The sequence below is a fragment of the Leptonychotes weddellii genome, chromosome 16 (assembly GCF_054177405.1).
Source record: "Leptonychotes weddellii isolate Sample4059 chromosome 16, ASM5417740v2, whole genome shotgun sequence".
NCBI lineage: Eukaryota > Metazoa > Chordata > Mammalia > Carnivora > Phocidae > Leptonychotes > Leptonychotes weddellii.
Genome location: NC_138384.1, coordinates 24,796,947 through 24,822,315, shown reverse-complemented (window position 1 = coordinate 24,822,315; position 25,369 = coordinate 24,796,947). Strand labels below are relative to the sequence as shown.

Below are 25,369 nucleotides of genomic sequence, written 5' to 3'. Positions count from 1 at the left end.
TGTCAAGAAAAAAATATTATGAGAAAACTGGGGAAAATGAATACTAATTTGCTATCTGATAATATTTAGAAATTACTATAATTATTTTAGGGGTGATAATGGTATTGTAATCTTGTTAAAAAAAAACAAAGAACCGGGCGCCTGGGTGGCTCAGTTGGTTAAGCGACTGCCTTCGGCTCAGGTCATGATCCTGGAGTCCCAGGATCGAGTCCCATATCGGGCTCCTTGCTCAGCAGGGGGTCTGCTTCTCCCTCTGACCCTCCCCCCTCTCATGTGCTCTCTCTCTCTCTCAAATAAATAAATAAAATCTTTAAAAAAAAAAAAGAACCCTTATTTTTTAGGGATAAAGAAGAATTATTGACAAAACAATATAATGTCTGGTATTTGCCTCAAAACACTACAGTTGAGAAGGTATAAATAAGATTGGACAAGTGTTAAAAAATTGTTGAAGCTACATGATTGGGTTCATTATTCTATTATCTCAATGTTTGAATATGTTTTAAGTTGCCTATAATAAAATATTTTTTAATTTTAAAAGTATATTTATAATTGCTTGTATATATATACAATGCTCTGGATATATACAAAAGAAATGTATGATACTGTTTCCCTCTCGGAAGAACTAGATGGAAGAGGATATATAATGTTGAAGGGGGACTTTTTTTTTTTTTTTTAAAGATTTTATTTATTTATTTGACAGAGAGAGAGATAGTGAGAGCAGGAACACAAGCAGGGGGAGTGGGAGAGGGAGAAGCAGGCTTCCCGCTGAGCGAGGAGCCCGATGCGGGGCTCGATCCCAGGACCCTGGGATCATGACCTGAGCCGAAGGCAGACGCTTAACGACTGAGCCACCCAGGCGCCCGAAGGGGGACTCTTTACTCAATGTCCTTTCTGAAAGTAAATTCTAGGGCGCCTGGGTGGCTCAGTTGGTTAAGTGACTGCCTTCGGCTCAGGTCATGACCCTGGAGTCCCGGGATCGAGTCCCACATCAGGCTCCCTGCTCAGCGGGGGGTCTGCTTCTCCCTCTGACCCTCTTCCCTCTCATGCTCTCTCTCATTCTCTCAAATAAATAAAATCTTAAAAAATAAAATAAAAGTAAATTCTAGGGGCGCCTGGGTGGCTCAGTCAGTTAAGCCTCTGACTCTTGATTTCAGCTCAGGTCATGATCTCAGGGTTTGAGATTGAGCCCCGAGTTGGGCTCCACACCCAGACTGTCTCTCTGCTCTCTGCTTAAGATTGTCTCTCTCCTTCTCCCTCTGCCCCTCCTACTCCCCCACTTAAAAAAAGTAAATTCTAAGAGCAAAAAGTTATCACATCAGCCCACCATTACCGATGCTCAGCATATTTTTTTTTAAGATTTTATTTATTTGACAGAGAAAGAGAGAGAGAGAGATCACAAGTGGAGGGGGTGGGGACAGAGGGAGAGGGAGAAGCAGGCTCCTAGCCAAGCAGGGAGCCCGACGCGGGGCTCGATCCCAGGACCCTAGGATCATGACCTGAGCCGAAGGCAGACGCTTAACCAACTGAGCCACCCAGGTGCCCCTCAGCAGATATACTTTTTCATTTTTTTTTTAAGATTTTATTTATTTATTTGACAGAGAGAGAGAGCACAAACAGGGGGAGCAGCAGGCAGAGGGAGAGGGAGAAGCAGGCTCCCCGCTGAGCAGGGAGCCCGATGCGGGACTCGATCCCAGGACCCCAGGATCATGACCTGAGCCGAAGACAGCTGCTTAACCAACTGAGCCACCCGGGTGCCCCTATTTTTTTCATTTTTTAAAGTTTTTATTTAAATTCCATTACTTATCAGATATATTATTTTTAAATATCCATTAGTTTTTGAGAGAGAAATAAATGTGAGCCCTGTTTTATAGATGACCCATTGAGTTTAGCACAGCATCTCAATCCCACAGGGAGTCACAGGTAGAACTAAAAACACTCCTGAATTTCTCATCCCTGATCCAGCCGTCAGGACACTCACCTTCACTTACAACTCTGTGCCACTTAATACATTGCCAGATTTGACTGCATACAAGTAACCACCATAGAAAGTATACTTCTGGAGACTGTTATTAGGCTTCTAGCCTCAAGCCAATCAAACATCAGCAAGAGCCAGGCATTCTACCTCTCACTGGTAGCCAGCCAGGTGAAATCAAGAAACTTGACATTTGGGGGAGACTGAGAAAAACCCTTTGTGAGCAGAAGTGATATGACCAGGGCTTTGTCTGTGTAAGCACTTCCAGGGGATCATAATTGTCATTTATCAATTCCACTGGTTTCTAACATATTGGTTGGCAGGGCAGCTGATATACTCGGGTATAAATCCTGCTTGGTAGAAAAAGGCTTGCTTAGAGATCCATGCATTCCTTCATAGATAGAATGCAGTCCACCCCTGTACTATGGCTCATGTGTATTATGAATAGTGAAATGGAAGCTGCCACCTACCTTGACTCTTGTCATCGGGGTCAGGGTCCGATTTCAGTCTTTTCACACTGTTGCCACTCTCTGAGCTGTAACAAAAAATATGGTAATTTGAGCTATGTCCAATCTTGGGGATTAAAACTTTGGGAATCAGGAGCTCCAATAACCATTTATATTTTAGGTAGCCTCAAAGACCTGGGGTGGTCTGGAATGAAAAGTCTTCATTTCAGGTTCTTAATCTCCTTCCAGTTACATTATTGTTATAAAGACAACTTAAACCCCTGGCCAGTTCAAGGAGTAGAGCACTTTATCTTCAAGCATCACCTAAACTTCAGATTCTTTGTTGTCCTTATCATTCATCTTGGTTAGAACCACAGATGGATTGAAGGACTATCTGGACACATTCATACATGACAAAAATTTAGTTAAGTTCTTAAAGATTAAAGGAAATCTCTTCTTTAGTGACATGCTAGAGATTCTGAAAGTCACCCAAAATACCTTCACTGAAAGAATGTCAAAAGAATGTACTTTTCCTGCTATGTAGCTTAGAGAAGACATAATCATACCTCCAGCTCTACCATTACTGCTAATATTTAGGGCAGTCAAAAAAAGAAAAAAAGAATGCACTTCAACAAGGAAAGAAATGATCTCAGAAAGAAGGCTGTAATCACAGAAAGGAAGGGTTAGTGAACAAAGAAACCGGCAAATACAATCTAATTTGTGTGTTAAACATGACCATACTAAAGTCCTGGGCAGTAGCAGCATGTAAGGAAGACGTGATTATAGCTCAAAGTTCTAAGGTCCATGTATAATTTTGTAGGAAAGTAAGACAGCTATTTAACTTTAGGTTTTGCTAAGTATTTCTGGTAAGTTGCAAGTTTAGCCACCAAAAACAGAATACACAAATCCAAACTAGAAGAAAACAAATGAACAAAAGATTTTAAAATCATAATTTTTAAAGAACAGGAGGAAAAAATATTTTTAAAGTAAAATTAAGATAGCAAAACTATATCAAAAATCCTAAAAAATCTAAGCCTACCTATAAAATGAGATTAACAGCCTAAATTTAAAATCAGCTATTTATGAGAATCACCAAAAAATTTAACAAAAACAAACAAGACCCAGAAAGACTGAAAGCAAAAGAACAGCAAAAGAGTTACTAAGGCAAATACTAACCCAAAGAAGGCTGCGCTACCTATTATAATATTAGGGAAACAGAATTTAAGACCAAAAACATTACAAGAGATAAAGTAGGTTAGTTTATACTGAAACAAAGTTTAATTCACTATGAAGAAATAACAATTCTGAACATGCACGCTTCTAATTAGAGAGCTTAAAATAAATATTCAACAGAATTTTGAAGAAAAATCAAGAAAACATCACTATAATGGGAGATTTCAAAATACTCAAGTACTTACAGAGCAAGCAGAAAAAGATATAAAAACACAGAAGATTTAAACAATAAAATTAACTTCTTTGGTTGTACCTATATAGAACCCATAACAATTACAAACATGATTCTCCTCAAGCTCACTTTGAACATTCACAAAAATTAACCTCAGGAATAGGTCACAAAGCGAGTTTAAAGCAATTTCAAAATCAGTACATATAAACCACAATGCAATTAAGGTAGAAATCAACAACAAAAGACAAATATATCAGACTCTAAGAAACCACCGATTATAAGGTGTTAAAATGTGTGTTGGGGGGGAAGGTTCATCTTAGAACCTATGAAATATAGTTAAGCTACCTCAGTATGTTTGGAAACTTTAAAAAATGTTTCTAATTTAAGAGTCAAAGAAGAAATCATAACGGATATTTAAAAATATTTAGTTGGGGGGGCGCCTGGGTGGCTCAGTTGGTTAAGCGACTGCCTTCAGCTCAGGTCATGATCCTGGAGCCCCGGGATCGAGTCCCGCATCGGGCTCCCTGCTCAGCGGGGGGTCTGCTTCTCCCTCTGACCCTCTTCCCTCTTGTGCTCTCATTCTCTCTCTAATAAATAAATAAATAAAATCTTTAAAAAAAATAAAATAAAATAAAAAATAAAAATATTTCATTGGAAATACAAAATTGTGTACAGTAAAACCTGAGGAAGAATTACAGTTTTAGGTGTCTAATTGAAAAGAAAAGAGGAAAATTAATTAGCTAGGTATCTGACACTCATTTGTAACAGAAATTATAAAAGAATAAACTTGAGGGAAGTAAAGAATATCCCAAAGAAAGAAGGTAGGAGAAATGAAGAAACTAACCAAAATCAGAATAAAATAATCATCCATCAATATTTGGGATGAAAAGGGGACAATTATAGATATAGCAGCAGTCAGAAAAATAAAAAATACTAACAACTTTAGCGAATGCATTTGAAATAAGACAAAATGGACAAATTCCCAGAAAATATAACTAAATAAAACAGACTAAACAAAAACATGAAGAAACTTAAATAGCCCTATAATCACAAATTTTAAAAAAGCAGGACCAAAATGATTATATAGAGGAGTTCTACTAAATTTTCACGAAACAGAACATTACCATCTTACACAAACTCCTCCAGAGAACAGAAGAAGACAGAACACTCCCTAAATCCTTCTATGAAGCTACTTTGAAACTTCACATCAAAATCAGAAAAAGTGGGGGCGGGGAGAAACAGACCAAGTCTTACTTATGAACACAGATCCAACAACCTATACAAAATATTAGCAAACCAAATCCAGTGGAGTTAAAAATAATTATAATACAGCACAGCATAGGGGATATAGTTAGTAAGACTGTAATAATGTTTGGTAACTACACTTATAGTGAGCACTGAGTAATGTACAGAATTGTTGAATCATGTTGTACATCTGAAACTAATAACACTGTATGTTAATTATACTTCAATTAAAAAAAATTTTAAATACATCACAGCCAACCTAGTTTTATCACAGGAATACATTAGAAAAATCCTTAATTTTTCACCATAACAGAGTAAGAAAAAAAAAATTTCATCAATTCAAAAATAGAAAAAAATGGACAAAATTTAAAAATTTATGGCTACAAAAAAACCTTATCAAACTAAGAACATAACTTCCTTAAACTGCTAAAAGTTATCTGAAAAAAACAAAAACAATAGATACTATTCTTAATGATGAAAAGTTATAAATGTTCTGTTTAAAACAAAGATGTGCATAGTAATTGTTTCTAACATTTTATTGGTGGTCACTGCTTGGTGCAGTAAGAACGAAAAAAAAAATCAGGGGCGCCTGGGTGGCTCAGTCAGTTAAGCATCTGCCTTCAGCTCATGATCCCAGGATTCTGGGATCAAGCCCCGCATCGGGCTCCCTGCTCAGTGGGGAGTCTGATTCTCTCTCTTCCGTTCCCTCTGTGCTCTCTATCAAATAAATAAAAAAATCTTAAAAAAAAGAAATTAAAAGGTATAAGAGAATAAAGCTGTCATTATTCACAGATAGCGACTCTCTACACAGAAATTTCAAAGGAATCCACTAATAAAAGTTAGGAAGAGTTATTAAAGAGTATTGTTAAGGTTAGTAAGAGCTGAGTGGCTAGATGTAAATACTCCAAAATCAATTGCACTTTTACAAACCAGCAACAACAACAAAAAAATCTAAAACACCTAGGAATAAATCTAACAAAAGATATGCACAACCTTTTGGAAAAAATCTGTAAGACTTTACTGAATGACATTAAAGAAACAAATAAATGTAGATATATGCCATGTGTAGAAAGACTCACACCCACAAAGATCTGTTCTCTCCATAAATTTATCAAGCCATTTAGTAAGATTCCAATAAACTTAAAGAACTTAATCTAAAATCTACATCTAAAATTTAAATGTATCTAAATCTAAAATGTATATGGAAGAACAAAGTGGCCAACAGTAGACAAGACACCCCTAAGAAAAATGTAAGTGGACTTGTCCTACCAGATACCAAGATTTTTTATACAGCTACAATAATTACACAGAGTGGTATTGGTCCAACAGATCCAAGGAACAGAAAACAAAGAACTCCCAAACAAACCCATGGATCTTGGGAACTTGTTTTAAGACAGAGGTGACACTGAAGGTCACTGGGGAAAGGTAGAAATATTTAGTAAATGTTGCTAGAAAATTAGCTTTTGGGGCCCTGGATGGCTCAGCTGGTTAAACATCCGACTCCTGATCTCAGTTCAGGTCTTGATCTCAGGGTTGTGAGTTTGAGACCCACGTTGGGCTCCATGCTGGGAGTGGAGCCTACTTAAAAAACAAAACAAAAACAAAAAACTGACCACCTTAAAATCAAATATATTTGACCACCTTAAAATTAATTAATGAAGGTAAAAAGAAAAGCTATAAACTGTGGGGAAAAAAGTCAGAACCATATTTAAAAAAACAAACAAACCCACAAATCATTAAGAAAAATACAAATAAAAAAAAAAAGGAAAGAAAATACAAATAACCCAGTAGAAAAATGGCAAAATATATGAACAGACCTTCCACATAATAGGACGCATGAATGGCAAATCAACTTATAAAATATGTCAGTTAACAGGAAATGCAAATTAAGACCACAAGGAGACAGTATTTTACAAAATCACTCTATATCGCTGTATCTGTGCTGTCCAGTAGGGCAGCAATTAGCCACATTAACACTTGAAATGTGACTAGTGTGGCTAAGGACCTGGATTTTAAATTTAAGTTCTAATTAATTTAAATTTAGATAGCCACAGGTGGCCAAGGGCTACATACTGGACAGCAGAGCTCTGGAGAAACATTGGCACATACATAACAAAGCATGCCCTAAACCTCTTGACACCATTTGTCATAGTTCAAACATGCATCCACAAGAGAACAGACACATTTTGGTATCTCATATAAAGCACCATTATACGACAAGGAAAATGAATGAATTACAGCTATATATACATGAATACACACACAAAATTGTTTCAATCACAGAAACAATTTGAGTGAAAAACCAAATTCATAGATCATATACAGAATGAAATCATTTTTATAAAGTTCAAAACCAAGCAAGCTATTCTACTGTTTAGGGATACCTATATAGGTAGCCAAAACCAAACCAAACACAAACAACCCCCCCCCACACACACACACCCCGAAACTGCTAAAAGTAAAGACATGCAGAAGAATGATCAAGCAGATTTGGAAGCATGGGGTGAGGATGGCAGGGAGAGAGGGCAGGGAGATGGCAGGGAGAGAGAGCACAGAGGTAGGCTCAGTCATGTTGATCGTGTCCTAAGCACACACCAGGCATCAGACTTTCTTTCACAAGCACCAGAATCATCCATGCAACTTGAAAGATTAGACTCCAAGACCTCACTTCAAGCTTAATGAACCAGAATTAGTGAGAGGCCTAGAATCCACATTAACAAAGTCCCGGGTGATTCTAATAAACCCAGGCCTGGCTAGATGAGGAACGCCTGCCCCAGGAGACTCATTTAGCATCTTGCCACACAAAACAACAATAAATGATGATCTAATAAAAGGTGAGCTAAGGACTAAGTAAGGGAGGCAGTTATAACGTCCATTCTGCTAGCAGCAAGACACTGCCGAGAAGTATCTAAGTGCCCACCTAGAGAGCCCTTTCTTGGTGAAGTCCAATAGAACTGACCCAGGACCAAGTCCTAAAAGACACTGGGCCAGGCATGAAAGCTTCTGTGAACTTAAAAGGAATAGGGGCACCTGGGTGGCTCAGTCAGTTAAGCATCTGACTTGATTTCAGCTCAGGTCATGGTCTCAGGGTTGAGAGATGGAGCCCCGCATCAGGCTCCCCGCTGGGCGTGGAGCCTGCTTAACATTCTCTCTCCCCCTGCCTCTCCCTCTGCCCACTGCCCCCCCCCCAAAAAAACTTGAAAGGAATAATCCATGGCTCACGTTAACTGGCCCTTTTCAGGTTACTGCTACTCCTCCCCTCCACTGCTAAACCATGACAACATTTTTATATGTAAGCAGTGTTCCTAGGAACATCTACAGCAGATGGATGGTGCACAAACCAGAGGAGTGCATCAACGCTCTCCCTTGAAAACACGTGCCTGGTTGCCAATATGCCATATTGATTTTCCTAATAGACTGCACTCACACTTAACATTATTTCGTCCATGGTATGGTCAAGTTGAAAAGACCAGATTTCATCACTTTGGCACCATTTCAGGATTTAGCAGGGGAGGAACCTAAGACAGGACTTATCAAAACCTCTAGGCAGTGCTGCCACCCCACATCAATCAGCAAGGAACCCAGTCAGGTCTGTGCCACGGTCACAGCTTCCACGGTCTCAAAGGCCACAGTGCCTTTGCAGCAACGGCTCCCGTTGCCCGGGACGTTGTCTCCCTTGTCTGCCTATCAAAGCCCTAGTCATCTACCTGATCAACATCTCCCTCTACTGCCTTCCCTACCTTCCCCAACCTGAGCTCACAGGCCCTCTCCAGGGAGCTATGGGTTTCCTCCTCCCTGCTCCCGTAAGACCCTACCCAAATCCCTTCACACAACTCGCTACCCTCCTCTGCCTAGAAACAGATGCTCAAATATTGAAATCCACTTTTCCTTATTTGTGACCTTGGACAAAGGTTCTCAACCAATCAAACTTGTACTGTGTAGACTTGTGGAAAGAGTAAGATCATTAACACAATGGAAAGCACTTAACACAATGCCTGCCGCATGACAGGTGCCCAATGAAGAGTAGCTATTATTCTGTTGAACGAATAATCAGAGAGACAAGGCTCAAAGACTACAGAAGACACCAAATCTGGAGGGGGAGAGAGAGGTAGGGCTACCAAAGAAACGTCACCAAGACTGCCGCTTAGGTAACCGTTTGCTCAGGCCACCATTACAAGTGGCATTTCAGAGTACACAGTCAGAGGGAGACTGGAGTCGTGTGAGTGCTGGCTGACCTCTTATGTTTCACAGCTCCTGCCAACAGCTTTGCCTGGGAGAACTTGTTCTTGGTTTCTATGGGTTTCACAGCCACTTTCTTCTCCACCTCCTTCTTGTTTTCTGGAGAAATTCCAACTTTGTTGAGATTACTGTGTTAGAGGTTAAGGGTCAAACTAAGCAAAAAGCTACAGCAGGACAATGGTAAATCAAGAGAAGACATATAATCCGCTAGCTCTTCAGCTCTGCCATGTAATGTTTAGCCTATTTATATTAAAAACAATGCCCTCTATTCTTTATTCTGCCAGTCATATCCAGCTGATTTGAAGAGAAATGAAGGTAACCACGGAGGAAAAAGGCAAATCAAGCCAAATATATTACAGAAAAGCAAACTTTTTCCCTCTGAATCTCAGTGAAAATCTGAGTTATGGTCAGAAAACCTCCTCAAAGACAGGGCCACATCTTGCTGGGGTAGGCAAAGAGCTTAAGAAATATAAATGCCACAGAAAAAAATGTGGCTTCCCTGAAAATTTTTAAGTATTTGCTTTTTTTGCCCAAGGGTAAAATCAAATCTTGCAGAATGTCCTATGACCAACAGTGGCATTCAATCTTGGACATCACAAAGACTAACTCCTCTGCTGGTACAAGACAACATCAGAAGCACCTTAAGGCTCATTAAAAAACAGAGTCCCTCCCGTCCCAAACCCAAACTGAATGAGGACTTCCAGAGGCCCAGGAAATGGTTTTAAACCCCTCTTTAATGTGATTTTAATGAGAAACCCCAGTGCATATGCAACACATGAACCAAAACTTTTTTTTTTTTTATTTTTTAAAAAGATTTCATTTATGGGCGCTTGGGTGGCTCAGTTGGTTAAGCGACTACCTTCGGCTCAGGTCATGATCCCAGGGTCCTGGGATCGAGTCCCACATCGGGCTCCCGGCTCAGCAGGGAGCCTGCTTCTCCCTCTGACCCTCTCTCTCATGCTGTTTCTCTCTCGCTCGCTCTCTAATAAATAAATAAAATCTTTTTTTTTTTTTTAAAGATTTCATTTATTTGAGAGAGAGAGAAAGAGTGAGAGAGCATGGGGGGGGAGGGTCAGAGGTAGAAGGAGACTCCCTGCTGAGCAGAGAGCCGGAAGTGGGACTCGATCCCGGGGCTCCAGGATCATGACCTGAGCCGAAGGCAGTCGCTTAACCAACTGAGCCACCCGGGTGCCCCCCAAGACGTTTTTAAAAGCACAACCAGGGGCTCCCAGGTGGCTCAGTCGGTTAAGCATCTGCCTTCGGCTCCGGTCATGATCCCAGGGTCCTTGGATTGAGCCCTGCATCAAGTTCCCTGCTCTGCGGGGAGCCTGCTTCTCCCTCTGCCCCTCCCCCTGCTCGTGCTTTCTTGCTCTGTAAAATAAAATCTTAAAAAAAAAAGTTTTGGGGCACCTGGGTGGCTCAGTCATTAAGCGTCTGCCTTCGGCTCAGGTCACGATCCCAGGGTCCTGGGATCGAGCCCCATGTCGGGCTCCCTGCTCTGCAGGAAGCCTGCTTCTCCCTCTCCTGCTCCCCCTGCTTGTGTTCCCTCTCTGGCTGTCTCTCTTTCTGTCAAATAAATAAAATCTTTAAAAAAAAAAAGTTTAAAAAAAATAAAAGCACAACCAGGGGCGCCTTGTGGCATAGTCAGTTAAGCGTCCAACTCTTAGTTTCAGTTCAGGTTGTCATCTCGGGGTTGTGAGGTCAAGCCCCGCACTGGGCTCCACACCCACTCAGCACGGAGTCTGCTTGAGATCCTCTCTCGCTCTCCCTCTGCCCCTCCTGCTCATGCTTGCACTCTCTCTCTCCTTCTCTAAAATAAATAAATCTTTAAAAAAATAAATAAAAGCACAACCAGTTCACTTGTAACATCACTTCTTACAGGCCTGATATCCATCTCTGGCTGTCAAGGTTTGTCACTTTCTTTTGTTCTCTCCACCAGCCCCTCCTCTCCTTCCGTTTCATACTCTCACAACCCATTAGGCATGAGCTTTAAGTGTTGGATGTGGTGCAATTCTTTATTTAAGAGGCAGCAGTGCCTTACTGGAACAACAGTGACATCTAGTGACCAAGAAATCTAAGAAGCAGATATCATCAGCCCAAAGGGGTGGGCAGAGGGGTATATGGTCTTTGAACACTGAAGAAAATAGGGTACCAGAAATAAGGACATTCTAATTCTGATCACTCTTCAGGCACTAACTCTGTTCTTGTAAGCACCAGTTACCTTAAATATTTGCAGTATTCAATGGGGATTATGCAAAATGCTCAGTACTATTCTGAGTTTCATCAATTTAATGGTTTCAAAGTCAACATGAAAGCTGATAATATGTTAACATTACATGTTTGGTTTTCTAGAATAAAAATGAAAGAATCAGATTTCATCCTTCTAATACCAAATGCCAAAAACCACCAGCATGCTGATTTTTACCTGCAACTCCATTGTTAAGGGATAAACTCTTACAGAATTCTTAATATTGAAAAATAACACAAAAATGGAAAAAATTAACCAAAAAACAGGCACGTTTTTATAATAGTAGGATACAAACAAAAACCAACACTTCACTTTTTATTCTTTTAAAATGAAAAAAAAAAAAAAGCCTCCAACCTTTTCTTTTTTGGGGGGGGGTAAAATTATTACTTTTGATCCACAGCCAAAGTATAAGCCATTTTTCCCCTTAAGTTCCTCTCCCCCTAAAATGCTTTAAAAACACAAACACACCTCAAAAATCTCAAAGAATTAATTAGATGAGGAATTTTTTAAAATTACATAGTTCGGGGCGCCTGGGTGGCTCAGTCGTTAAGCGTCTGACTTTGGCTCAGGTCATGATCCCTGGGTCCTGGGATTGAGCCCCACACCAGGCTCCCTGCTCAGCGGGAAGCCTGCTTCTCCCTCTCCCTCACTTGTGTTCCCTCTCTCGCTGTGTCTCTCTCTGTCAAATAAATAAATAAAATCTTAAAAAATAAAAAAATAAAATAAAATAAAATTACATAGTTCCTGGAGCGCCTGGGTGGCTCAGTCATTAAGCATCTGCCTTAGGCTCAGGTCATCGGGCTCCCTGCTCTGCGGGAAGCCTGCTTCTCCCTCTCCCACTCCCCCTGCTTGTGTTCCCTTTCTCGCTGTGTCCTCTAACAAATAAAATCTTTAAAAATAAATAAAATAAAATTACATAGTTCTTAACACATAATATTGCTTTCATATACTCACATACTCTGAAGAAAACAAGAGTTCTATTGTTTATATGGCACAAACCACAGCTTATCTGCCTTCACAAGTATCATATTATAAAAGGTATAACAATCAAGCAAAGCCAAGAACCAGCTCCTGATTTAGAGCTTCAATAAACAAATGGCTAATCCTTCAGTTCCTATCCCAACATGTCTCTGGCTACCTGCATGCTAGGATTAGTGCATTATGTATCAGTGGGTTGGAAGACTTTTCTTCAGTTTTTCTAGACAGTCAGAACTTACCAAGTTTCCAACAAAAGCGAATACCCCTGGGGCCTCTCCAATGTTGTACTGTAATGTTAGCAGGGCAGAAAAGTTTCTTCCACCTTACTGCTGCCCTATTTATACTTCCCTTTGAACTGAAAACTGAAGGGCCCTGCACACTCATACCAAACCAACTCTACTCTCCAGAATGCTGATTTGGGAGATGCATCTTATTTGCTAGCCTGCCAAATTAAGCACATAAAAGAAGACATTATTCTAGTGATTGGTATAATTAACGTATTTCCTGAGGGAAAAAAGTCTGGTGCCTGACACAATTCAATACATCTATCTGCCCATCTCTGCAAACATCAATGCACACTATTATTCTGGAGTCACCAGAGAAGGCAGTGGGGGAAGAGAGCTCCAGAAGAGTCAGCCTCAATCCTACAGTTGGGATTGATGTGTGACTTTCCAATCTTAAATGTTATACCAGAATTCCACTAGGAAAACTGGAACTGGAAGCCAAGTCTTTTGCTACCAGTTCAGAGAAGGTTTTCTGGCATCATGCTGCCCCCTTATCTCAACCATTGTCAGTCATCTTGATTTAAACCAAATCCCTGAGAATCAGTCCACATCTTCTCCTACATAGCTCTTTAATGGAACCTACTGCATGCTCCCAAAAAAATACCAACTAGCGCATACACGCAGTCGTATCGTCAATTTTAGAGGTAAAGCCTGTTCAATCACACTAGTGAGGTTATTCAACATATAAGCTTGAGATATTTCAATAAGCCTTCTCATAGGAAAAAAGCTATGGTGGCTTCATTAACCTCTCCTAAGAGTCATTCATTACTTTGTTCACATATACACTGACAACCTACATGCCAGGCACTAGGGAAATCAGTTGTGACCAGGTCCCTATTTTTATGCATCTTACCTTACATTCCCCAGTAAAGAGGCAAACAAACCAGTAAAGAGGTAAGCAAATTAAGATTTTTCAGGAGTGAAAATTACTATTAAAAAGTGACATCAGGGCACCTGGGTGGCTCAGTCGGTTAAGTGTCTGCCTTCAGCTCAGGTCATGATCCCGGGGTCCTGGGATCGAGTCCCATATCAGGCTCCCTGTTCTGCAGGGAGCCTGCTTCTCCCTCTGCCTCTGTCTGTCTCTGTATCAGTGGGTCTCGGTCTCTCATGAATAAATAAAATCTTAAAAAAAAAAAAAAAAGGTGACATCATACACAGTGACATGGTTCAGTGAAATGTTAGAAGGGGTGCCTAGGGGAGGTCTCTATGAGGGAGGGAGATGGGAGCTGACACCCAAGTGCTATAAAATGCCAGCCTTGTCAAATCTGAAGGCAGAGCATTCCAGGCCAAAAAAAACAAAAAACAAAAACAACAACAAATATAAAGGCCTTGAAATGAAATCACAAAGCTCTGAGAGGAACATAAAGAAGGCCAACAGGCTGGAGTACAGTGAACACGAAGGAGTGAGTTCAAGACGCAAAAGGAAGATGGGTTGGCCTAAATCACGCAGGGCCTGGTAAAAATGTAGACTAAAGTGTAAATGCCACAGGAAGCCACGAGTGTCTCAAATAGGAAAGTAACATGATTCCACGTATGTCTTCAAACGTTCCTTTTGACTGCTGTCTGGAGAATGGATTGTTGAGGACGAGAGCAGAAGCAGAGACTAATTTGGTGGTCACAGTGGTCCCGAGAAGCAGAGAGAGAGCTGAACTGCACAGATCTGGAGTACATTTTGGAGGTAGTTTTTGGCCCAGGCACCTTGGGGCATAGGAGTGCCATTACTGAGATCGGAAAGAGCAGAAAAAGAAGAGACTTGGGGTGCAAAGGCAGTGTGATGAGTCGAGGGTAGGGGTGTGGCACACAGAATTGAGAATTCAGACTCAGCCAAGCTCTAGGTGGGATGCCTATTCAGACATGCAAGTGGAGGAGGAAAAGGCAACACTGAGCCAAAGTGAAGTCATCTTTGTTGTTTTCTCTACCCTTCTGTGGGGACAGACCAAGCTACACCTCTAAGGAAGGTCTTAATAAGGACACAGGAGAGTTGCTGAACATTTCCTTTTAAAACTCAGAAGCCGGGGCGCCTGGGTGGCTCAGTGATTGAGTGTCTGCCTTCGGCCCAGATCATGATCCCAGGGTGCTGGGATCAAGCCCCGCATTGGGCTTCTTGCTCAGCGGGAAGCCTGCTTCTCCCTCTCCCGCTCCCCCTGCTTGTGTTGCCTCTCTCGCTGTGTCTTTCTCTGTCAAATAAATAAATACTTAAAAAAAACAAAACTCAGAAGCCAATTTCTCCCCTGGATGAGTTTACTGCATTGCCCATTTGTTTCAGAGTCTAATCCCATAAGGCAAAAACACCCTGGTACTATTAGGATTTAGGCCTTTAGTTAATCCTAAAGGATCTGGACTTTTGATTGCAACAGACTCTCGCATGCAACCTAACTGCATAAATCGCTACCGGTGATTCAGTCATAGGGACACCAGTGTTGAAAGGGAACTCAGGGATCACTAGGTAGAAAAACCTTATTTTCGGGCGCCTGGGTGGCTCAGTTGGTTAAGCGACTGCCTTCGGCTCAGGTCATGATCCTGGAGTCCCTGGATCGAGTCCCGCATCGGGCTCCCTGCTCGGCAGGGAGTCTGCTTCTCCCTCTGACCCTCCCCCCTCTCATGTGCTCTCTCTCATTCTCTCTCTCAAATAAATAAATAAAATCTTTAAAAAAAAAAAAAGAAAAACCTTATTTTCATTCGATTTGTGAAGAAACTCAAATCCACAGACGTTGATGAGAAAACGGACACCGTACAGATTTCTCTCAAAGTACAAAGGATATTCTGTATTCTTTCAGTTCTTTCAGTTCTTCTTCTCTTCGTTGCTTTTCCAGGAGTTCCTGCTGTCGAGAAACCTCATCAAGGAAGTTAGTCTCATCTTCGTCTAAGCCTCTTACCATGTTTTCTGAGGAAATAATTGAACAAGGAACACTTAGCAAGCTAAAGGGAAAACAGTTAAATAAGATTTTTCCTTCTCCTTTTTTTTTCCCCCCCAATAAGCAGCAGATCCTTTAGAGGATTAGAAGAATGTGTAAAGACCTCGGCTTTCAGAGAGGTAACACGGCATAAAACCAAGGCATTTCTCCCATTACCAGACCTCAGCACAGAGAATTAAAATGGGTATCTTGAGCTCTAAAGAAAAATGTTCAATGTGGTCTAGAAGGCAAAAGGTTGACTCTTTTCCACCAAATGAACGTCTAGAGACTAGATAATCAAGACAGTTCCATGGCTAGTTGGAAAAAGTGTCGCATGACACAAAAGTGCATCGAAAAGGCCCTGCAGAGTGTGCCGGACTGTTTTAAGAAGCTTACTGAATTTGAACTGCTCCTCATACTCCTGCTGCTTCCTGTCTTTCTGTTCCTGTAGCCTTTCATATAGAGACCGAGGGTCATAAACCTCCTCTGGACATTCTGAAAGGAAGAGGGAGGGGGAAGAAGAGAGGGGAAAGAAAAGGTACATACTTTAGAATTTTTTACATTATTTTGGAATCACAAAGGATTTTAAAGATAAAGTCAAGTCTCTGCATGATCTGAGGGCAAGGATAACACAAAAATAGTACAAAGTCCACGGCTTCCCTTTGGATCTCAGAGAGGGGCCAGCAGTTCTCAAAGGCAACTGCCAATGTCAATAGGGCCCACAGCCTGAGACAGTTTAACTGGATGGGGGGCCAGCCCAACCCTATACGCAGTCACATTCTCAGTCTCTCAGATCCTGCATCCACCTGTACAGATGGAACAGAATCTTCTGGAAGGCAGAAGGTGGAGTGGCCAGTGAGCACCCTGGTTCTGCTCCCAGCCACAGAGGCCTTACATAGGTTCCTGCATCCCTCTGAGCCTCAGTCCCCCTACGTGAGGACAATAGCACCTACTCCGCAGGGCTATTGGGAAGATTAGAGATCATTATGTTGAATGCCAGACTACAAGCCCATATACCTTCTGGATCTTCAGGTTTTCGAACTTTCTCCCATTCTTCTTGCCTCCTTTTGCGCCGTTCATCTAGTTCTGCCTCGGATACAAACCTTTTTTTGATAACAAGATTACCATCATCCCCTCCATCCATAATGGAACAATTGGTCTACAAAAAACAAATGAAACACTTCAAGTGAGAACTGCAATTAAAATTCTAAAGAGAAACAAGGAGCTTTAGCTGTCTCACCTAGCAACAGACTACCTCAAAATTCCCTTCAACCTTGAATTCAAGAAATCTTTGAGTCATTTATGGATCACTGGTGAAAGCACATGATTGCATTTTTCTTACTGTATCAGGCAGTTTTATTAACATTTTTGTTATTTGCAAAGTCAGCGAGAGGACCTGGAATGATTCTCCTTACATGCTGTTCCATTGTAAGTCTGACACTGCAAATACTTCTTGGTCCCTCTCTAGACAAATTGGCCTCCTGGGCATCCTATCTTTTTCTCAGATCTCATCTTCCTTTATTTCTGTGACATCTGACATTGTTCCTTCTTGAAATTCCTGTCTCAGGAACATTCCACTACCTCCATTTGCATGTTATTGTTTCCAAGTGGATGCCAAATGGAGAAACTCAAGTATTCAAGGAGCCTTGGCTGGAGATGAAGTCTAGTCTGTACAGCATGGAAGGGATATGCCTAGAGGCACACAAACCCCAAATGGAGAAAGTGAGACTAGAGCCCAGACCTCCCAACTTCAGGGTTCAATGTCCTATGCACTAGCCTACACGGAGTCCTCAATCTCTTTCCTGACCTTCCTTCCTGTGAGCTACAGATCTATGCCATTACAGAGTCTATCTTAAATCCTCCTCTTTTCTCACTCCCACAATGACCTCAACCACTTTATGCATATCTTGATGCACAAGATTCCCAAATCTAGATACTTCTACCTGAACCTCTCTTCAGAAGGAAGGGAGAAGGAAATAGAGTGTGCATTACTCCTTTTAAGCCTTTCTGCTTTTCCTTGCTAATTTCTTTCCTTTTGAAGAAATGTGGAATTAACCTCTCTACTCAGACATGTTATATTATTCATAGAATTACACTCTAACAAGGAAGCAGATATTCTGCACTACTAGTACATCAACTCAATGTCCATTCCAAGATGATCTCTAGTAACAAAAATAAGTCTCTATTGGGGTACCTTGGTGTCTCAGTCAGTTAAGTGTCTGACTCTTGATTTTGGCTCAGGTCATGATCTCAGGGTTGTGAGATCAAGCCCTGTGTCGGGCTCTGCACTCAGCATGGAGTCTGCTTAAGATTCTCTCCCTTTGGGCACCTGGGTGGCTCAGATGGTTGAGCATCTGCCTTTGGCTCAGGTCATGATCCCAGAGTCCTGGGATCGAGTCCCGCATTGGGCTCCCTGCTCCTTGGGAGCCTGCTTCTCCCTCTGCCTCTCTCTCTCTGTCTCTCATGAATAAATAAATAAAATCTTAAAAAAAAAAAAAAAGATTCTCTCCCTTTCCCTCTGCCCCTGCCCTTCCCCCCACCACCACTCATGCTCTTGCTGTCTCACAAAAAAAAAAAAAAGTCTACTGACAGCACAAAAATAAAGTAGCTGCCATCTATTGAGTCTTACCATGCACTAAATACATTTTTATATAAGTATCTCATTTATGCTCCCATTGATCTATGAGAAATATTAGCTCTTTACAGATGAAGAAATGGGAGCCCAGAGAAGTTAAGTCACTCTTCTAAGGTAATAAAAGGTGGTGAATGGTAGAGCTGAGAATAAAATCCAGGTCTGACATAAAAAATTCATACTCTTATCCACTTCACCATCCCCCTCCCCAGAAACCTGGGATCCTGGTTTGAGAAGAAGGACATGTCAGTTTCAGCTTTCTTCCTATACCAAATTCCAGGCTGAAAATGTTCGTGTAAACATCTTAATAGAGATGAAAATGGAAGCTGAGAAAACAAATCCAAATGTTCTGAACAACAGAATAGTTTCAGCCTAAATCCCCCTGCAGCTACAATTTAGTTCAATGTAACAACCCTGAGAGAGAATTTTGAAATTTTCTAGAAAGAAAACCAAATCCACTGGCAGAAGCTATTGTTCCCACCTGAAGCCCACAACCTGGACACTTATGATTTAGCCTCATTCAATGTCTCCAGCCAGAGGCCTGGTACAGAAACAGAATTATTCTGTCTCTGCTAACCATGCCAAAAATTCCTCAACTTCTGCAGAATAATGCCTTACGAAATAAGAGCCAACATATTCTTAAACTGGGACTCTTATGAGTGGGAGAGACACACCGGACCCTCGATGTCCTCCTTTCTTATCCTCTGTTAGCCTGCTGCAGCTCTCCTCCCTCACCCTAAATTGGCTATCTGGTTTCTTCCCCTCACCCTTACTTCCTGGTAAATAATTCAGCGTGGGGCAGGTCCTTATAACCCACCTAATATGATTCTTCATCCAACATACGAATCTACCACACATACCTAGATTTTCATCCAACCCATATTCTAAAACTTCAACAGGGACCAATGCACTCACTCCCAGGCAGCTGACTCCCTAAGTAGATCTGACCCGTTGGACAGTTCTTCCTTAAACCAAACTGAAATCTGTCTCCCTTTAAATTCCACATATAGGTTCAATCCACTGGGACTACCAAAAAGGAGCCAAATCCTTTTTTCAATTCAACAATGCTTCAACTGAAGACAACTCCCACATTCCTCCTAATCTGTCACTTTTCTGGGCCAAACATCCTTAGTTCTTTTAATCTTATGAAATGGAGAAAAATAATAGTGTCTCAAAGCAGTGAACTTATCAGTGCATATAGGATTTAAACCTGGGAAATAAATATTAGGATATGACAATGCCCTGGCATTCCTACTAAATGCATCTCTTCATTCTCATTGTACATTTTAAAAAATGAAAGAAAAAAAATACGTTAGTTAATATTGAAAGCAGTGTTCCAATAGGCCAAAATGAAAAAACCTAGAATCTCACATGCTTCCATCTACATAAGAATGCAGACTGTATGATTTATTCTTATAACTCAAAATTAAGAAAGTAAAATCATTAATTTTCACGGCCTGCTGAATTTTTGGAAAAGGAAGAACCTATCTTCACTTAACAAAAATCCCTGAAACGCAAGGGACAAAGCCTTCAAGACACATGTGCAAAAGGGGTTGAATTTGAAATATAAACTCTAGAGAAATAACAATCTTCCCAACACTTATCAATCAATTTTGGGAAAAGGTAAACTTATAGGATTCCAAGAAATTCTTATTTTCTTTCTCATCAATCCTTTCCTCTTAAGTGTTAGAATTCAACTTCTACCCAAAGGGTTGAGTCTGTGCTATTAACCATCTTTCACGCCACAGGGAGAAAACCAGGAATCAGAGATGGTTAACGAAAATGAAAATAAAGCAGCACACTGAAAAAAGGAAATTGAAAGACAATGAATGGCTTTAGAATTTGACAGAAACTACTGTTCTCAAAGGGATGGTTTCCTGAAAACAGAGTCAAAACTAACGAACACTTAGGAAAGTCTGCTCTTTAAAGCTAATAATCCTGATATTCCCTGGATCTCAAAATAAATAAAACAAGCTAGATGGCCAACCTAATTACAATGAATTTCTGTGAGTTTAAAAGGTACAAGACTAGAATACAGACTGTTCTATCCTCTCTTCCTACACTTTGCACATCTTCCATAGGCCTCATTCCCCAGCGCTTCAACCGTCATTCCCTCCTTGCCTTCCACGCCCCCAGCGGCACTCCTGGCTATCTGGTCATCTTTCTATATTAGGAGAGGTCAGAGACAGGGACAGAAATGTTCATGAACAAGTGGCCATACTCCTGAGTATTCTGGATAATGTTCAGGATATTCCTTCTCCAGAAATATCCAGGTTTTTTCAGGATTCAAAATGTCACTGTCAAATACACACTGCCAAGAAGCAAGCTTCACCTCACAAACCTTTCACTACAACCTAATCCAATCCCCCCAGTATATAACAAGTACCTTCTGTGCTGGTCTCCTTACACAAGGCAGCACAGATAATGATAAATACTACACTCTGTCTGAAATCCAGAGACCTTGGTTCTGCCAGTTACAAGCTGTAGGCCCTGGGCAAGTCACTTAAGTCCTCGGAGTCGTGGTTCCCTCGTCCACAGGATGCACTCACCAGTGGGGATTAAAACAGTCGGCACAACAGAGAGCTTTTGTGAGGATAAACAAGGTAATTCATGCAAAGCACTTAGCATAGTGTTTGACACGCACTTAAAAAATGCTTTGAAAAGTTAGCCATTACTACAAAGCACTCAAGCGAAGCCCTGGACCGGGTACAGGAGTGAGAGAAATTCCGTCTGCACTCAAGGAGTGGGGGGGGGGAAATAGATCAGTGATAGAAACATAGGGATTAGCTAGATAATACGTAAACAAAGGGATCACATCAAACGGAGGGAAATTAGGAAAAACTTACATGTATATATAATTAGGTAATTCTATATTTTCCCTTTAGTGTGGTTCTCTATTTTACTGTTTTATTAATAGTTCATTTTAAATAAACTGGACATTGTGCTGAATGCTGAACTCTATGTCCACCACTGTGCCAGATTCTATGGGGTGCAGAGAGGAAATCAACTTTAAAAGAGTTAGTACTCTGGGACGCCTGGGTGGCTCAGTTGGTTAAGCATCTGCCTTAAGGGTCCTGGGATGGAGTCCCATATGGTATGTGGCTCCTTGCTCAGCAGGGAGCCTGCTTCTCCCTCTGCCTGCTGCTCCCCCTGCCTCTCTCTGACAAATAAATAAAATCTTTAAAAAATAAATAGAAGAGTTAGTACTCTTACACTAGTTAATACCAGATAATAGTGTATATAATGAATTGCCAAAGTGAATCGTACAGGTAAGAGATAACAATGAAGGGCATAAATACGGATCAATCCCGTTTCCCAGGCTGAAAACCCAGCCATGAACCTAAGACTCCTTCTCCCTCAATTCATTGCATCTCACCAGTCACCAAGTTCTGCTGTTTCTACCTCATAATGACCTCTTTTTAATCCATGCTCTCTTTTAAGAGAAGAACCCTTTCTAATCTCTTCTTTTCAGGGCCTCATCCAGCAAGGGCTACTGCAATAGGCTTCCATTAGCCTCCCTGTTTCTACTCTCGCCCCTACTCAAGCCATTTGTAACTCGCTGCAGCACTTAGCCATTGTGTTTTGTCGTTTGTGACTATTTCAGCAGCGCTTTGTATCCAGTATCCAGCACAGTGTCTGGCATACATTAGGCAGATAATAAATACTTATTGAATAAACCAACCATGAAGAGGATTCGAAGAATTTAAGCAGGAAAAAATGATCTCACATGAATACTCTGAGGTATTGTCCAATGTAAGTTAAAGAAAATGGTAGACATTACGTATTTGCTCAAGCTTCTATGTCCCATAGGGAGTGCTATTCAAACATGACAAAACTGGGCAGGGACGCCTGGGTGGCTCAGTCGTTAAGCATCTGCCTTCGGCTCAGGTCATGATCCCAGGGTCCTGGGATCGAGTCCCACATCGGGCTCCTTGTTCAGTGAGGAGCCTGCTTCTCCCTCTCCCTCTGCTGCTCCCCCTGCTTGTGCTCTCTCTCTCTGACAAATAAATAAAAATCTTTAAAAACAAACATGACAAAACTGGGCAGTTGGAAACACACAACCAAAAATTAAATCACTTTCCTATATTATGTAATTGATGTCTTCTTCCTCCCTACTTTCCTTTAATTTCAACTGACTAAAAAATGCTCTGTTATACTGATGAATAAGTATTTCCCACACAAAGCATCTTCTTTGAAGAGTTCAATTTTCAGTGGTTGTTTATTCTGCAAGAGGGAGGTGATGAGTACTTGCAGCTCATTTACCTCCTCTGGAAGGAGGCAAAAACTGGAAATTAAACTGTTTATTTCTAATTCCTACTGCCTAGCTAAATTTTCACAAGTCTCTTTATTTTTCCCCTTTGTTCGCTAGAATAATTAAAAACAAAACACAGGGCGCCTGGGTGGCTCAGTTGGTTAAGCGACTGCCTTCGGGTCAGGTCATGATCCTGGAGTCCCTGGATCGAGTCCCGATTCGGGCTCCCTGCTCAGCAGGGAGCCTGCTTCTGCCTCTGACCCTCCCCCCTCTCATGTGCTCTCTCTCTCTCACTCTCTGTCTCAAATAAATAAATAAAATCTTTAAAAAAAAAACCAAAAAAACACAAAACCAGGAGTCTGGGATCAAACTATAAAGATTCATGTAGGAATGAAGAGGATTTACACTGGGAATATTCATTTTGTTCAGTGTGCTTAATTGTAAAAAAAAAAAAATACATGCTGTCAATTTTCCTTTACTCACATAGCTTTTTTATTTCTGAGGTGATTCAAGTCTAATTATCAAACTAAACATTACATTATTTTAAAAAGGATTATTTAAGTTCTTCAAATAGGGAATTAATGGAAAACCAAAACCATACCAAAATCACTTTGTCCAAACTTAAAAGTTTCAAACCGACACAAAGAACATAGTTTTCAAATTTGCTTGACAGCCAAAAAAAACAAAGTTATTATTTCAAGCCAAAGTAACTGTTAAACACTGCACTCCGGTGTCTGTACTGGAGACTGTGGTATTTAATTTCCAGGTTGGTGGGACAAAATGGGCTCAGTGTCTTACACCACATGCTATACAAGACAGAAAACTTACGTTGCTACCCCCAAAGTAATTGCTATTGCTGACTTGAAAAATTATTCCATTTACCTAGTGCCATGATACAAGTTAATGAGATCTGGTTTCCTACAGAATTGAATTCTGTGATGGCAGACTACTTAAGTGTTTACATCACTGGCCACTACCCCCTCCTAATTCTAACATTAGATAGACTGTAGTATAAAAACACACCAGGGGGAATCGGATTTCTGTGTTATGGTGCTATAAGGCTTCTCTTTGGTTAGCAAAAACAATAGGCCAATCTACTTTCCTTTTGTCAGTAAATATACTTAAGTACTGCCCTTCCAACATTTTGATCCTGATGTTTAAGTCACATGGGACTTCAAAACGCAGGACAGCAATTAAGAGGAATTTGCCATCGGGCAAACTCAACTATATTCCAAATAGATAGCTTTCAGGCCAGAAGTCACTTCTACCAAGCCACGGTAATTCAGATCAAGAGGGCTTTCCCTCTATATTTTAAAACTTCAGAGCATGACAACTACTAACAGAGAACACTACTAGCATTTACTACTAGACAAAGTAATTCTCAGTCTAACACTAAGGCTTATTTAACATACTCCAGTAGCAAAGGAGACTAAAATAATCTAAACATCAGCATATAGCATAAGCAATTTCATTCATATATAAAATGTTTATTATAAAGCGCAATTTGTAGTAATCTTCTAAAAAAAACATCTAAATGCATCTAAAAAAAAAAAAACACAGGCGGGGCACCTGGGTGGCTCAGTCGTTAAGCGTCTGCCTTTGGCTCAGGTCATGTTCCCAGACTCCTGGGATCGAGCCCCGTATTGGGCTCCCTGCTCGGCGGGAGGCCTGCTTCTCCCTCTCCCAACTCCCCCTGCTTATATTCCTGCTCTCGCTCTCTCTGTCAAATAAATTAATAAAATTAAAAAAAAAAACCACATGCAATAAAAAAAATTTTTTTTAAACAAACCTATATATATACATTTAGCTTTCCATAGCACAAGAACAGTCTCATCATATGTGCTTTTACCCTGAGTTCATCTATATGCACTGGAAGAAAAAGAACTTAAAATACTGATCCCCTTGGCGGATCCTCAGTTCCCCAGTCTGTGTATGCCTCTCAGTATAAGCACTTTCTATATATGATTCTAATTTCAGTTGTTTTTTTTTTTTCACACATTGTGACTCCTAAATGCAGACCAGCCACTTCACCTGAGGCTCAAAGGAAGAAAAACAACATCCGTTTCAAAGCTGGAGGAAAACCTGGCCATGCTGGAATTTTGCTGTGCCCATATACCTACATCCAATATGGTGCCTCCCTAAAAGATTTTCGAAAGTAGCTTTGATTATACACTATTTTACCATCTGGGCTGGCTTTGGAACCTCCCCCCCTGCACCTCCACCCCACTAGGCTTTGTGTAACTCCACCCTAAGCCCGAATTTAAGGGGAAAAAAGGCTTTGCATTACACAACCCATACGAGGCCAACTAACTCATTCAGTTGTATTGCTGAAGTAAATCTTGACAGGGGATCTATTATGTGCAAGGCACAGAGTGCTAGGTGCTCAACCGGCACTCTACTTTTTAGCAAATGAGGAACTTGTAGTCAGAAAAAGAGATAAGGTTGGCACATATGCAATTTTAGGAAAAGAAGAATGAGGTTAAATGCTATAAGAGAATAAATAGAAGCTAAGCACTGAGGAGTTCAAAAAGACTAGAAAAAAGCATCAGGGAAGCTGAATGTTGACAGCGGCTGGGACATTGCATAGGGAACAGTGGTGGAAATTTCAGGTATACAGAGAAAAATGATCTTTAACTCAAGATTCCCTGAAATCACAAATTTCGCATTCCAAAATCAAAATGAAAGGGGGCACCTGGGTAGCTCAGTCGCTTAAGTGTAGGACTCTTGATTTAGGTTCAGGTGGTGACTGAGCCCTGCAGGCTCTGCGCTGGGCA

General features: G+C 40.9%; 1 protein-coding gene across 5 annotated transcripts in view; it reads right to left on the bottom strand.

Annotated features, from left to right (window-relative positions):
• The window catches only part of PSME3IP1 (proteasome activator subunit 3 interacting protein 1), a 34,877-nt gene that overhangs the window by 7,134 nt on the left and 2,374 nt on the right, over positions 1 to 25,369 (bottom strand). For all 5 annotated transcript variants that reach the window (XM_006745522.3, XM_081806553.1, XM_031041602.2 and 2 more), the window contains 5 exons: positions 16,729 to 16,870; positions 16,108 to 16,206; positions 15,580 to 15,701; positions 9,304 to 9,437; positions 2,443 to 2,507 (listed from right to left, as the gene is read on the bottom strand). In XM_006745522.3, coding sequence (XP_006745585.1) covers positions 2,443 to 2,507; positions 9,304 to 9,437; positions 15,580 to 15,701; positions 16,108 to 16,206; positions 16,729 to 16,855 — 547 coding nt within the window. In that variant the 5' untranslated portion in view covers positions 16,856 to 16,870. The remainder of the gene's footprint in view (positions 1 to 2,442; positions 2,508 to 9,303; positions 9,438 to 15,579; positions 15,702 to 16,107; positions 16,207 to 16,728; positions 16,871 to 25,369) is intronic.